Source organism: Oncorhynchus clarkii, chromosome 12 (assembly GCF_045791955.1).
Source record: "Oncorhynchus clarkii lewisi isolate Uvic-CL-2024 chromosome 12, UVic_Ocla_1.0, whole genome shotgun sequence".
NCBI classification, from domain to species: Eukaryota; Metazoa; Chordata; class Actinopteri; order Salmoniformes; family Salmonidae; genus Oncorhynchus; species Oncorhynchus clarkii.
Window position 1 is genome coordinate 16,182,007 of NC_092158.1, and position 16,291 is coordinate 16,198,297.

Below are 16,291 nucleotides of genomic sequence, written 5' to 3' on the forward strand. Positions count from 1 at the left end.
CTCTCTGTTGAGATAGTGTGACTCATTGAGACCTGTGTGTCTTGCTGAATTAAATATTGAATTTGGTTTATTCAGTCGAGTCATTTTCACTGGTGTGTGTGCGTGCATGTGCGTGCATGCATGTGCGTGCGTGCCTGCATGTGCGTGCGTGCCTGCATGTGTGTGCGTGCATGTGTGTGCGTGCCTGCATGTGTGTGCATGCGTGCATGTGCGTGCGTGCGTGCATGTGCGTGCGTGCCTGCATGTGTGTGTGTGCGCGTGCTCCAGCTAGCAACCTGAGAGTCTCATTAACCCGAGGCAGTCAAGCAGCCAGAAACCCATGAGAAGCCCATTATTGACAATACACTATCCGAGCAGCTCAGAAGACCAGAGCTTAATTGAAATAAAATAAAGAACCAAGGATCAACAGTAGCTACCTCCTCTTTGAGACTAGCTGTAGAGGTTAGAGTGTGAGCCGTCCTCTCTCTAAAGTCTGATATCTATTATCCTAATGACCGAACACAGACATCCCATATGGGTGAAATATTACACACTACCTGTTCATTTGCTGTACATGTAATGGTACATTTGTCAGGAGGGAGATGCAGTGGCCTATCCACCACCACCGAACACCACCTAATTATGTAGCCGGTTGTTTTCACAAGAAATGATGAAGCAAACGTCCTTTGTTATGGTATATGTTAGAATTATAAACTGTGTAGTTTGGGTTCTGGATGCTGATTGGCTGAAACAGCATTCCAGTCGTGTGTCTATCAGACAGTATATTTAAGCAATAAGGCCCGAGGAGGTGTGGGGATTGCGTCCCTTTTCGACTCAGTAAAATCGGTCTATTGGCCTTCTCTGTTAGAGCTACAATATACTGGAATTCAATGCCCATGGACTTGAGAAACTGCACTGATTATTGTACTTTTAAATTTCAATTGAAACATGGCTCAAATCTATTCAAATCTGTACACATGAGTTGTCTGTGGTTCCTCATATGTAAGACGACAGTTGATGATGGTGGTGTTGTTGTTGTTAGAATTATATATTATTGGATGTAATGCATTTGTATTTTGTATTGTTTTAGTGAGTATGTGTATTGTGACTGTGTAATTGTCCTTAGCTGCCCTGGCACAACGGCTGCAAATGAGCTTTTGGCTAACCCCGGCACATTTACATGGATATTGCGTTATTGTAATGTTGATGTTGATTAATGTGCATTGTCCCCTATAAATAAATAAATAAATGAAATGTATACCTCTGGGGTTTGTGATATATGGCCAATATACCACGGCTAAGGGCTGTATCCAGACACTCCGTGTTGCGTTGTGCATAAGAACACCCCTCGGCCTTATTGCTTTAATATACAGTGGCAAGAGAAAGTATGTGAACCCTTTGGAATTACCTGGATTTCTGCATAAATTGTTCATCAAATTTGATCTGATCTTCATCTAAGTCACAACAATAGACACACATAGTGTGCTTAAACTAATAACACACAAATGATTGTATTTTTCTTGTGTATATTGTGTATACATCATTTAAACATTCACAGTATAGGTTGGAAAAAGTATGTGAACACCTAGGCTAATGACTTCTCCAAATGCTAATTGGAGTCAGGAGTTGACTGCAGGTGCACAGCGCAGAATGCTCAATGAGGTTAAGAAGAATCCTAGATTGTCAGCTAAAGACTTACAGAAATCTCTGGAGTCTACAATACGTAAAACACTAAACAAAGAATGGTGTTCATGGGAGGACGTCACAGAATAAACCACAGCTGTCCAAAAAAAAAACATTGCTGCACATCTGAAGTTTGCAAAAGTACACCTGGATGTTCCACAGCTCTACTGGCAAAATATTCTGTGGACAGATGAATCTACAGTTGAGTTGTTTGGAAGTAACACACAACACAATGTGTGGAGAAAAAAAGGCACAGCACACCAACATCAAAACCTCATCCCAACTGTAAAGTAAGGTGGAGGGAGCATCATGGTTTGTGGCTGCTTTGCTGCCTCAGGGCCTGGACAGCTTGATATCATCGATGGAAAAATGAATTCCCAAGTTTATCAGGACATTTTGCAGGAGAGTGTAAGGCTTTCTGTCCGCCAATTGAGGCTCAACAGAAGTTGCGTGATGCATCAGGACAACGACCCAAAACACAGAAGTAAATCAAAAGCAGGATGGCTTCAACAGAAGAAAATATGCCTTCTGGAGTGGCCCAGTCAGAGTCCTGACCTCAACCCGATTGAGATGCTGTGGCAGGATCTCAAGAAAGCAGTTCACTCCAGACATCCCAATAATATTGCTGAACTGAAACAGTTTTGTAAAGAGGAATGGTCCAAAATTCCTTCTGACCGTTGTGCAGGTCTGATCCGCAAATACAGAAAACGTTTGGTTGAGGTTAATGCTGCCAAAGTAGGGTCAACCAGTTATTAAAACCAAGGGTTCACATACTTTTCCCACCCTGCACTGTGAATGTTTACACGGTGTGTTCAGTAAAGACATGAACACGTATAATTGTTTGTGTGTTATTAGTTTAAGCAGACTGTGTTTGTCTATTGTTGTGACCTAGATAAAGATCAGATCAGATTTTATGACCAATTTATGCAGAAATTCAGGTATTTCCAAAGGGTTCACATACTTTTTCTTGCCACTGTATCTTATTGATTTAGCTGCTGAAAGTGATTTGCATTATTTGTTTGTTTGTTTTTGGTATAAGAGATTGTTGTTGTTTATTTACAGTGCACAGAGACGTCGTTCTTCTTCAAGGCACCCAATAAGACAGCCTGTAAACATCTGTGGAAGTGCTGCATAGAACACCACACTTTCTTCAGGTAAAAACGTCATACTGACGCACACACACCCACACACACACACTGTCATAGGCAAATACTACTATACCAACACTATTATAACTTCTCAGTTAGAATCTCTACTACCTTCCACAGGTAAGAACCCAAACTATCTCACGTTCAGTGAAAAATGATCCTCCCTCCTATCTTCAACACCATCACCCACACTATTCCTACCAAAGCCCTTCTCTGTCACCCCCCCCCCCCCTCTGTGTCATCCCCTCCTCTGCCAACCCCCCTATGTAAACCCCCCCGTCAACCCTCTCCTGTGTCATCCTTTACTCGGTCATCCCCTCTGTCATCCTCTCCTCTGTCAATCCCCTCCTCTGTCAATCCCCTTATCTGTCAATCCCCTACCTCTGTCAATCCCCTCCTCTGCCATCCTCTCCTCTGTCATCCCCTCCTCTGTCAATCCCCTCCTCTGTCATCCCCTCCTCTGTCAATCCCCTCCTCTGTCAATCCCCTCCTCTGTCATCCCCTCCTTTGTCATCCCCTACTCTGTCATCCCCTCTGTCAATCCCCTTATCTGTCAATCCCCTACCTCTGTCAATCCCCTCCTCTGCCATCCTCTCCTCTCTCATCCCCTCCTCTGTCAATCCCCTCCTCTGTCATCCCCTCCTCTGTCAATCCCCTCCTCTGTCAATCCCCTCCTCTGTCATCCTCTCCTCTGTCATCCTCTCCTCTGTCATCCCCTCCTCTGTCATCCCCTCCTTTGTCATCCCCTACTCTGTCATCCCAATAGGAAGTAACACTATCACATACCTCTTAACATAACTATCCCAGAAAAGCTCAATTCATTACAAGTCAAATCCCCCAGTGTCCCTCAGTCCTTGATCAAAATGAACAAGGCCCCTGTCTGGCAGCACAGTGCAGTGCGATCTCTGCTCTGCTCTGCTCTGCTCTGCCCTGCTCTGCCTGTCTGTCTGTCTGTCTGTCTGTCTGTCTGTCTGTCTGTCTGTCTGTCTGTCTGTCTGACTTGATGAGAAGTATGATGATATGTGACCTAGCCTACCACGCAAAGGCATTATGTTCCCTGGCTGACGCAGACATGCTCAGGAAAGTGATATCACAACTTAAGCCTTCTACCTGCCTTCTCAAGTTTTTTTGTCACCCTTGGTGAACATTACTCAGAGAAAAACATTTCACATGTGGCGTTCGACAAGGTTCAACTGTATTAGTGATTTAATTACTTGGAAGGCTCACAACTTCTTCCAGCTAAAATGAAGACGTATTGTTGAAGCTAATGCCCAGAGAGAGAATCTAGACATACATTTTCATTCACAGGTAATAAAGGTCAAACGTCAGGTAAAAAACCTTGGTGTTATTTTCCATTCTGAACACAATTTCAAATCATACATTAGGAAGGTGACAAAACTAGCTTTTTACCACCTGAGGAACATTGCCATGGTGCTGCTGTTTCTCTCTCAGGCTGATACAGAGAGACTCATCCATGCTTTTGTTACAAGCAGTCATAACTACTGTAATGCTCTCCTGTCAATAGAAAGATATTGGTCAACTGTAAAACCTACAGAATGCTGCAGCACGGGTACTGCCAAGACCAGTACGGAGAGCACACATTACACCCGTTTTAAGGTCTCTGCACTGACTTCCTGTGAGTTTTAGAATACATTTAATCTATTTGTTTTTAAATCAATCCACGATTGTGCACTCCAATACATGTCAGACATGCTTTTAGGTTATGTAGCCAGTAGGTCCCTCAGGTCCTCTGGCACGGGCCTTTTAACTATCCCAAAGCCTAGGACCAAGAGGCATGGAGAGACAGCCTTTAGTTACTATGCCCCATGTCTCTGGAATAGCCTGCCAGAAGGCCTGAGGAAGGCAGAGACATTGGACATTTTTAAAAGGGATCTTAAAACACAAATGTTTAGCTTTGCTTTTCCTTAGGGTGCTTTTATAATCCTTCAGTTTTTATTGTTATTCTTGTTTTTCATCCTCTTATGTTTGTTGTGTAGTAAATATTTCTGTTTTTATTCGTTTTTTTTCCTGTGAAGCACATTGTGTTGCATTCCATGTCTGAAATGTGCTGTAGAAATAAAGCTTGATTTGATTTGTGCGTACATCCGTGTGTGGCCTAATGAGAGCAGTCTAAAGAGCCTGGGCGGCAGCGCGACGCGTGGGTCGCTGGATTTACACTGTTTAATCAGCATGTGAGCCCTTTAGTGAGGACAGTCCCTGGACCACAGACAGACCTGGAGCTGGCAGGCAGGCAGAAAGGAGGGGGCGTGACAGGTTATACCTACCCCAGGCTTATATGCCTCTGGGAGGGAGAGGGGTGGAAGGGTGGGGTGTGGCGGTGGTTTGGGTGAGAGAATGGGAGAGACTTATGCTGTGACGAGACTATGGAATGGAGGTGGGTGAAGAGGGCATATTCCATTGGATGAAATAAGCAGGAATATGCTGCAGCTTTAATCTAATCAAATGTTATTGGTCACATACACATATTTATCAGATGTTATTGGTCACATACACATATTTATCAGATGTTATTGGTCACATACACATATTTATCAGATGTTATTGGTCACATACACATATTTATCAGATGTTATTGGTCACATACACATATTTATCAGATGTTATTGGTCACATACACATATTTATCAGATGTTATTGGTCACATACACATATTTATCAGATGTTATTGGTCACATACACATATTTATCAGATGTTATTGCGGGTGTAGCAAAATGCTTGTGTTCCTAGCTCCAACAGTGCAGTAATATCTAACAATTCACAACAACACACAAATCTAAGAGTAAATACTGGAATTAAGAAATCTAGAAATATAAGGTGAGTGGATCTACTATACAAGTCCTTATAGACAACGGGAGAAAGAACGAGAAGAGGCAGTTTTAGCCTCGTTGTGTGTACTAACTACATCCATTTACCTACACTACCTTTCGCCCATCTATCTTTCCATCCGGGTGTTTTTCAACAGTGATTTGAGTTCTCTGCAGTGTCTGAGCCCTGTGGGATAGGCCCTAGCAGTAGTGGTGTTGGTTTTGAGAGAGGCCTTAGCTCAACGCTGTAGTGGTGTTAGTGGTGTTGGTTGTGTTAATAAAACATGGCTGGGTGAGGGACTGCTAGAGGCTTTTAATAATGAGCAACAGCCAGAGCTTCTACTTCACTTCTGTACAGTAATGGACTAATGTACTGCTAGTACCATCAGTACACACACTCACACTCTATCTCTATATCTATCTCTCTCTCTTTCTCTTTTTCTCTCGCTCCCGAGTGGCGCAGCGGTCTAAGGCACTGCATCTCAGTGCAAGAGCCATCACTACAGTCCATGGTTTGAATCCAGGCTGCATCACATCCGGCCGTGTTTGGGATTCCCATAGGGCGGCGCACAATTGGCCCAGCGTCGTCCGGGGTAGACCGTCATTGTAAATAACAATTTGTTCTTAATTAACTGACTTGCCTAGTTAAATAAAATTACAAATATTAATTATTTGTCTCTTGCTCTATCATTCACACTCACACACTTACATTTGCTCTCTCTGCCTCTCTCTCTCAGTTAAATTGAAAGTGAAATAAATAATAACTCTCTCTCTATTCACCGACACACACGCCAGTCTCGCACTCTCTCAGACTCAGAGCTTAGAATTTGAATGAAGCTTCTAGTGGTGTACCAGCAGTGATTCTGTCATTAAAGCAGAGATCAGAACAAGAGACCTGCTGGTCTGTAGCTAGGAGAGAAAGTGAAATAGGGCAGCAATTCAGTTATCTTCTCTCTTCTCTAAAATAATAAAAACTACAAAGTGGATTCAGCATTCAAACACACATTGCCGGTTACCTTTTTGAAAGATGCAATATTTTAATTTCAGCCTAAGCGTTTAATCCTCCTTAACGTGGGTTAGTCACTTTTGAAATTCATGAAGGGAAAAATAATGCAGTTACTACTTGTGTAATAATGTACTGTAGAAACTTCCCCACAATATTCTAGGAGACTTTAGTAGAAGTACAGTATTTTCACATTCTTCATCTAGGCCTTTTCTCTATGGTTGTTGCTTTTTCTTAGAATGCCAGAAAATGATGGCAACACACTGACAAGAAAACTATCCAAATTTGGTTCCCTGGGATCTAAGCATCGGTACAGGTGAGCAAACCTCCATTCTATATCCGCTTCAAAGCTAGCATCCTTAATTGAAGCAAAAACAAAACAATCAGCCCGCCTCTACTTTGGTAAAAAGCTGAGGGATGGGCCTGGAGAAATTTTACCCGTCTCAAATTCATACAGAGAGCCATGTATGCAAAGAATAACCATCCATGATATACATTTTGAGGCTATACAGTGTTTGTTTACATTTACATTGTTTACAAACATTGGAGTAAAATAAGCTTATATTTAAGGTACTGATAGGGTACACGAGTTAAACTAAGCTCATGAGTTATATTCTTAAAGAATCCATGTGTATATATAATTAATTTATAACTCCAAAAATGTAGCAACTAAGGATTCTTGCTTTAAAATGTCGTTATGTGTATGAAACAATATTGTAGAAACTGTGTTGAATATTTACAATATAATGCATTTCTATCGTGTGTAAGATGGAAGTCCCCATACATAATACATATAAATAGTATAGCATTATTCATTATGCCTATTATCTTATCCCCTTCTCTGTCATCCCCTCAGGTAGAAACTAACACTATCACATGTCCTGAGATAAAGAAGGTCAATCCATGAGGAAGACTCCCAGCATGTATTCATGCTGAAATCCACAACTTTGTGAATAATGCAGTCTGTTTTACAAAGGAGCTAAAAGGGGGGTTCAGTGTGAGACAAACACACCGTGTGTGTGTGTGTGTGTGTGTGTGTGTGTGTGTGTGTGCATGTGTTTGTGTGTGTGTGTGTACCACAGAGAAGAGGAAGACCTGAATAATTCAGGGTTCACACAACATCCGTCTCTCCTTTGTCTTCATTCTGTTGTCTACTTCCTGTATCTATTCTGAGAAGAATAGTTGCAGTTTTCTTCTGCAATATTTATTTATACATTAGTGACCTCTGCTATTTGTAGGGTCACTGCAGTCACAACTGTGGCTGTGTTTTCCATGTTCATGTTGCTCTTCAACACCTCGTTGATGCATCAGACTAGCTTCCCGCTGATGCACAGCAATTTATGTGTACTGTATTTCATATGTATGTAATTGTCAATGCATGTCACTGTCACTGTGTATCACTGTCACTGTGTATCACTGTCACTGTGTATCACTATCACTGTGTATCACTGTCACTGTGTATCACTATCACTGTGTATCACTGTCACTGTGTATCACTATCACTGTGTATCACTGTCACTGTGTGCGAGACAAAAGGTTTATGTGAAAGGTCAAGAGCAGATCATCTCTGTATCTCATAAGAACCTGACAGACCAGAAACATCTGCCCCCTGAAACCCTTCTAGTGGAATTTTACTGTCTCTTTCTGCTTACAGTATTTCACACTTATAATACATGTTTGACCTGTTGCATACTTAGACATGTACCTGTTCTAGACAGACAGGACACCCTGAAAAGATAGATGATTAAACAGTGTGTGTGTGTGTGTGTGTGCATGAATGTGTCTCTCTTTCCCTACAGTGGAAAGACTGCTATGCAGATGGGCAGGGATCCGTCTGTCAGTCTGCCTCGACCAGACCTGCAGGTGGTCAGGACCCGCAGCAAGACCTACTCCAAGAGACCATCACAGACCACAGGTCAGATGGACATACAACATACTTAAAGCCTACCTAAGACCTACATGACATCCACAGACACACTACACAACACCTGACAAATACAATGTCACTAAGGGTAACGTATCAATGGTAACTAATGCATACCCAAAAACATATTTTCACCTCTACCGTTTCCCAGTAGAACCTCTCAGGTTTCTATTGACAACACTGCCAGGTGTAAAGCACCTTAGTTGAGTCTCAGTAAGTTTAGTATCAACACAGGGCTTCAATTAGCTAATCATATTATATTCACTTCGACAGTTCACACTGACAGTACACTCTTTTAAAAAAAAAAAAGGGTTCCGAAAGGGTTGTTCCCATAGGAGAACCCTTTTTGGTTCCAGGTAGTACCCTTTTTGGTTTCATGTAACCCTTTTGGATTCCATGTAGACCCCTCTGTGGAAAGGGTTCTAGATTCCATGTAGAACCCTCTGTGGAAAGGACATGGAACCCAAAAGGGTTTTACCTGAAACCAAAAGGGTTCTACTTAGGGTAACCACATTTAAAATACTAAAATGTGGGACAAAGGGATGATTTTGCAGGACATTCACGGGACAGTGTAGCCTGCAAAATGTGGCCTCCTGCTGTACAGAACAAGCTAATTGAGGCGCGCCTATAGGCTACTATTTTGCCTCGCGCTAAATTTGTTGATGCAGAAACAAGACCAAATGTGCTGTTTATGAAAATCTGAGAATATTTGGCCAATGAAACATTTCTGGTTTGTCTCAGGGACTGTAAACCAGTTAGGAAGGGAGATTTTTAAAACCAGATTGAGTGAACCCACTGGGCACAGACTCCTGTTCAACGTCTAGTTTTTACATTTGGTAAAAAAGCTGGATATCCAGCTTTCACTGGAACAGGCCCAGATCCACGCCTTTCGCGTGAAAAAAAGACGCCGGAAAAGGGGCCCCAGATCAGGCACCCTTCTGAAAATCCAGAGGCGAGCGAGTAAACTCCCACTGCCTCCCATTCTTCTCACTAAGCTGCAATCATAGGACAATAAAATGGATGACCTACGATTAAGATTATCCTACCAACGGGACATTAAAAACTGTAACATCTTATGTTTCACCGAGACGTGGCTGAACGAAGATACGGACAACATAGAGCTAGCGGGATTTTCCATGCACCAAAGAACAGAGACGCTACCACTGGTACGACGAGGGGTGGGGGGGGGCGGTGTCTTTTTGTACAGCTGGAGCGCTAATTTTAAAGAAGTCTCGAGGTATTGCTCACCTGAGGTAGAGTACCTTATAATAAAATATAGACCGCACTATCTACCAAGAGAGTTCTCATCTGTCTTATTCATAGCCGTTTATTTACCACCACAAAACAAAGCTGGTACTAAGACCGCTCTCAACCAACTCTATAAGGCCAAAAGCAAAGAAGAAAACGCTCACCCAGAAGTGGCGCTCCTAGTGGCCGAGGACTTTAATGCAGGCAAACTTAAATCATTTCTACCCAATTTTTACCAGCATGTCACATATGCAACCATAACCCTCCATTTGGCAAATCCAACCATAATTCTATCCTCCTGATTCCTGCTTATAAGCAAAAACTAAAACAGGAAGTACCAGGGACTCGCTCAATATGGAAGTCGTCAGATGACGCGGATGCTATACTACAGAATTGTTTTGCTAGCACAGACTGGAATATGTTCCGGGATTCATCCAATGGCATTGAGGAATACACCACCTCAGTCATAGGCTTCTTCAATAAGAGCATCGATGACGCTCGTCGGATGTGGCAGGGCTTGAAAACTACTACAGACTACAAAGGGAAACCCAGACGCGAGCTGCCCAGTGACGCGAGCCTACCAGACGAGCTAAATGCCTTTTATGCTCGCTTCGAGGCAAGCAACACTGAAGCATGCACGAGAGTACCAGCTGTTCTGGATGACTGTGTGATAACACTCTCGGTAGCCGATGTGAACAAAACCTTTAAATAGTTCAACATTCAAAGCCGCTGGGCCAGATGGATTGCAAGGACGTGTACTCAAAGCATGCGCGGACAAACTGTCAAGTGTCTACTCTGACATTTTCAACCTTTCCCTGACCAAGTCTGTAATACCTTCATGTTTCAAGCAGACCAACATAGTCCCTGTGCCCAAGGAAGCGAAGGTAACCTGCCTAAATGATTACCACCCCGTGGCACTCACGTCAGTAGCCATGAAGTGCTTTGACAGGCTGGTCATGGCTCACATCAACAGCATCCTCCCGGACACCCTAGACTCACTCCAATTCGCATACCGCCCCAACAGATCCACAGATGACGCAGTCTCACTCCACTCCGCCCTTTCTCATCTGGACAAAAGGAACACCTATGTGAGAATGCTGTTCATTGACTACAGCTCAGCATTCAACACCATAGTGCCCACGAAGCTCCTCACTAAGCTAAGGACTCTGGGACTAAACACCTCCCTCTGCAACTGGATCCTGGACTTCCTAAGTGTGGTAAGGTGGTAAGAGTAGGCAACAACACGTCTGCCACGCTGATCCAGGGGTGTGTACTTAGTTCCCTCCTGTACTCCCTGTTCACTCATGACTGCATGGCCAGGCATGACTCCAACATCATCATTAAGTTTGCTGACGACACAACAGTGGTAGGCCTGATCACCAACAGCGATGAGACGGCCTATAGGGAGGAGGCCAGAGAACTGGCAGTGTGGTGCCAGAACAACAACCTCTCCCTCAATGTGAGCAAGACTAAGGAGCTGATCATGGACTACAGGAAAAGGTGGGCCGAACAGGCCCCCATTAACATTAACGGGGCTGTAGTGGAGCGGGTCGAGTTTCAAGTTCCTTGGTGTCCACATCACCAATGAATTATCATGGTCCAAACATACCAAGACAGTCGATAAGAGGGCACAACAAAACATTTTCCCCTTCAAGAGACTGAAAAGATTCGGCATGGTTCCCCAGATCCTCAAAACTTTCTACAGCTGCACCATTGAGAGCATCCTCACCGGTTGCATCACCGCCTGGCATGGGAACTGCTCGGCGTCTGACTGTAAGGCGCCACAGAGGGTTGTGTGAACAGCCCAATACATCACTAGGGCCAAGCTTCCTGCCATCCAGGACCTATAATAATAGGCGGTGTCAGAGGAAAGCCAATAAAATTGTCAGAGACTCCAGTCACCCAAGTTATTGACTGTTTTCTCTGCTTCCACACAGCAAGCGGTATCGGTGCGCCAAGTCTAGGACCAAACGGTTCCTCAACAGCTTCTACCCCCAAGCCATCAGACTGCTGAACAATTCATAAAATCGGATGTTTGTTTGTTACCTATGCATAGTCACTTTGCCCCCACCTACATGTACAGATTACCTCAACTAGCCTGTACCCCTGCACACTGACTCGGTACCGGTGCCCCCTGTATATAGCTGAGTTATTGTTATTCTATTGTTACTTTTTATTATTACTTTTTTTTTTTTTTTATAACTTTTTACTTTACTACTTGGTAAATATTATCTTCTTCTTGAACTGCACTGTTGATTATAAAGGTTAAGTAGGCATTTCACGGTAAAGTCTACACCTGTTGTATTCGGCGCATGTGACAAATAAAATTGGATTTGAAACAATGGAAAGAAAGAGGGAGGTTGGTTCAGCATTCAACCTTACAGAACATATGTTTTCCTTATAGGACTGAACAATGTGAATCGGTCCAACACAAAGATGGAGAATGAAGAAAAAGAGGGAACGACTAAGATTACAGCACAGTCAGCTTTGAAGAGGTATCAGACATGGGCAAGTGATGTGAGAGGAAAATGTAGAAAACAGTGTACGAATTAGAGAGGTGTTCAGTTTGAAACAAATGGAAAAGGGGACAAAGACAGAAGGAAAGAAGGAAAGAAGGATAAATTGAGATGGATTGAGAGAATGCTTTTCCAATATCAGATAATATCCTTGACAGCTCTTCGTACAACTGCTTAGCCCAGACCAAATACAGTCATGGTTGTATTTGTTTACCTGTTGTTTATTTGTTTATTGACCTTTAGCTCCATAGTAACCAAGACAGAGAATGGTGATCCAGAGGAACAGCGAGGGAAGCCCAGTGCACCATGGGATGAGAATGCCCCACAATGGTACAGTACTGTCTTTGCTCTAGGATGGATTGTATTGGTCATGTCGGACATGTACACATTACAATAGTTATTCCTGCTATGTGTTTGCATTGGTTACATCATTCATATTTGGTGGATTAAACATCAGCACACACACATCTGGAGAAAATAGTGAGACAGGCAGGAGAGGGATGGCAGCTAGGGTTAAGTAGATGTCCTTGTTCACCTTACTCACGACAACAACTGAGGAACAGAGCAAAGCACACATTTCATCAATGTAGGAGGCTAAACATAGAAAACCCTCCCAGCGGCTTCATCAAATTCACTGCTGGAAGCTGTATGTGTGAGAGCACAGTGACAGCCAGTTTGTGTCTATACGTCTCCCTCGTTCACAGTAGCCTGGTCCCAGATCTGTTAATACTGTCATGCCAAACAATGACCATAGGAGTTGGCAACACATTACAAACATATCTGGGACCAGGCTAAGTTCAGAGTGTTTGCACAGTAGCATGGAGACAGACACAAAGAAATTGGTATTGGTATTTTATTAGGATCCCCATTAGCTGTTGCAAAGCAGCTACTCTTTCTGGGGTCCCCACAAAACATGATATAATACAGAATGACATCATACAGAACATCAATAGACAAGAACAGCTCAAGGACAGAACTACATAAAAAAAATGAAAAAGGCACACATAGCCTACATATCAATTCATACACACAAACTATTTAGCGATGGGACTGTGTGGCTCAGTTGGTAGCGCATGGCATTTCCAACACCAGGGTTGTGGGTTTGATTCTCACTGGCGACCACTACTAAGGAATATAGAAATACGACTGGAAGTCGCTCTGGATAAGAGCTTCTGCTAAATGACAAAAATGTAACAGAACTGCCCATTCATATTCATCTTGTTGAACTTGCAGAGCCGGTCTTCGTACGAAATTGCACCCTACTCCCTACATAGTGCTGTACTTTTGACCAGAGCCCTGATGAAAAGTAGTGCACTACATAGGGAATAGGTTGCCATTTCAGACATAGCCACTGTCTTCTGATGATAATTTAGTATTATCCAAGGCTATTTGCATATCAATGAGCTGGTTTCAACATTATTTCATCTCCATATTGATTTGTGTTATCTTGAGGCTGCGATGTGCTCCCTCTTTCCCTCTCAGGGGGCTGTGAGTGTGTGTATGTGTGTGTACGTGTGTGTGTGTGTACGTGTGTGTGTGTATGTGTGTGCGTGTGTGTGTTTGTGTCAGAGGGGCCTTATCTGAAACTAATGAATACAGACAGACAGGATGTGTGTGAGGCCTGGGGTCACGAACCAGCAGCCATTGGTGTGACCTGTTGCCTTGGCATTTAGATGTATCCTCTGAGACTATGACGTCATCATCCTGCCATTTACTGACGTATCTGTGTCATTGTGGTTATGGCTAGGTGAAGAGGAATGTTGTCGTTTGTATCAGCGTGATGACTAAGGACTATACTTCAGAGTTTGTTTTTGCCAACAGATTATTCACTATATAGATCAATGTATGTATTATTGACAGCTAGCTGCCTGTCCTGATGGTAATTCTGATCAAGTTTCCTTGTTTTCCTCCCCAGTGGACTGTACAACACAGCAAACCAGCGAACCAAGTCTCCCAAATTTCTCAAAGCACGTGGTTGCACCCCTTCAGCAGGCAGCGGGAAGGAAACGTCCCAGAACCCACGCTGGTGTGTAGCCTTCTCCTATGACCTTTCACCTATGACATGTCAACCCACCTCACCTCTCCCCCCAATAGCTCAGCTGACACTAGCATGTACTGTCCATCAACTGTCCATGTGTACCTTATGCTCAGGGACGTCATGCCTCCCAAAAATCAGAGGGAGCCCAAAGTACATGAGGATACCTGGGGGGCTGGTCCAGAAGGTAGCCCCCCCTTTCGGAAGTTGGACATTTTTGCATTTTCAAAACACCTGAAACAGCTTTTTCCTGTAATCTAGAGCCATAATAATTATGCATATTTCTATGTAAAAAAAAATTATTTTTCTGCATATCTAAGCATACCTCTTGAGCTGTCTGTATCCTTCTGACTGGTGTTAATTTTTTTAAAGAAACTAAATATGCTTCTCTGCATCTCTGCTAAAATCTGGGTAAAATATTGAAAGGAATGTGAGTCTTATTCAGCACATTTAGTAATTACTTGCTTTTCTAATGTCTACCAACCTTGCCAGCAGGCATGCCAGCTAGTTTGAAAGTTAGACAAGCTAGCTACTCTAACTTGATTGATATCCTGAAATGGCTTCTTGGTAGCTAGTTATCAGGTTGGGAGATTGGTAACCTATCTAGGTTAGCTAAAGACAACTTCATCAAATTGATAGGTGGATAGTAGTATTACAGAGAAACACCAACAGGACAAATCTGAGGGGGCACGTGGCCATGTGACCTCTATAGGTATGACACCTGTGCTGGTAGAGATGTGTTCCCTTCACCTAGCTAACCTAGGACATTTCACCTGTGCTGCCAATAACTGACAGTTATATGGACTGTCCATAACCTGACCAGCTGTGCTTCCTTTGCAGGTAGAAAGTGAACCTTGGGTAGTGGCAGAAGAGAATAGGATGGGACAAGACTCGTTTAGCGGCAGAAGAGGAGAGGAGGAGACAGGACTCGGGTAGTGGCAGAAGAGGAGAGGAGGAGACAGAACTTGGATAGTGGCAGAAAAGGAGAGGAGGAGACAGGACTCGGGTAGTGGCAGAAGAGGAGAGGAGGAGACAGGACTCGGGTAGTGGCAGAAGAGAAGAGGAGGAGACAGGACTCAGGTAGAGGCAGAAGAGGAGAGGAGGAGACAAGACTCAGGTAGTGGCAGAAGAGAAGAGGAGGAGACAGGACTCGGGAGTGGCAGAAGAGAAGAGGAGGAGACAGGACTCGGGTAGTGGCAGAAGAGGAGAGGAGGAGACAGGACTCGGGTAGTGGCAGAAGAGGAGAGGAGGAGACAGGACTCGGGTAGTGGCAGAAGAGGAGAGGAGGAGACAGAATTCGGGTAGTGGCAGAAAAGGAGAGGAGGAGACAGGACTCGGGTAGTGGCAGAAGAGGAGAGGAGGAGACAGGACTCGGGTAGTGGCAGAAGAGAAGAGGAGGAGACAGGACTCGGGTAGTGGCAGAAGAGAAGAGGAGGAGGCAGGACTCAGGTAGAGGCAGAAGAGAAGAGGAGGAGACAGGACTCGGGGAGTGGCAGAAGAGGAGAGGAGGAGACAAGACTCAGGTAGTGGCAGAAGAGAAGAGGAGGAGACAGGACTCGGGGAGTGGCAGAAGAGAAGAGGAGGAGACAGGACTCGGGTAGTGGCAGAAGAGAAGAGGAGGAGACAGGACTCGGGTAGTGGCAGAAGAGGAAGAGACAAGACTTGGGTAGTGGCAGAAGAGAATAGGAGGAGATAGGACTCAGGTAGAGGCAGAAGAGGAGAGGAGGAGACAGGACTCGGGGAGTGGCAGAAGAGAAGAGGAGGAGACAGGACTCGGGTAGTGGCAGAAGAGAAGAGGAGGAGACAGGACTCGGGTAGTGGCAGAAGAGGAGGAGACAGGACTCGGGTAGAGGCAGAATTGGAGAGGAGGAGACATGACTCTGGTTGTGGTAGAAGAGGAGAGGAGGGGACAGGACTCAGGTAGTGGCA

The 16,291-nt window shown here is 44.0% G+C and overlaps 1 protein-coding gene across 1 annotated transcript in view; it reads left to right on the top strand.

The window, feature by feature from the left end:
* The window catches only part of LOC139422777 (band 4.1-like protein 4), a 92,023-nt gene that overhangs the window by 64,145 nt on the left and 11,587 nt on the right, over positions 1-16,291 (top strand). Inside the window, exons 11-16 of the mRNA XM_071174114.1 lie at positions 2,725-2,816; positions 6,878-6,955; positions 8,439-8,554; positions 12,216-12,306; positions 12,571-12,657; positions 14,243-14,353. Of these exons, the coding sequence (XP_071030215.1) occupies positions 2,725-2,816; positions 6,878-6,955; positions 8,439-8,554; positions 12,216-12,306; positions 12,571-12,657; positions 14,243-14,353 (575 nt within the window). The remainder of the gene's footprint in view (positions 1-2,724; positions 2,817-6,877; positions 6,956-8,438; positions 8,555-12,215; positions 12,307-12,570; positions 12,658-14,242; positions 14,354-16,291) is intronic.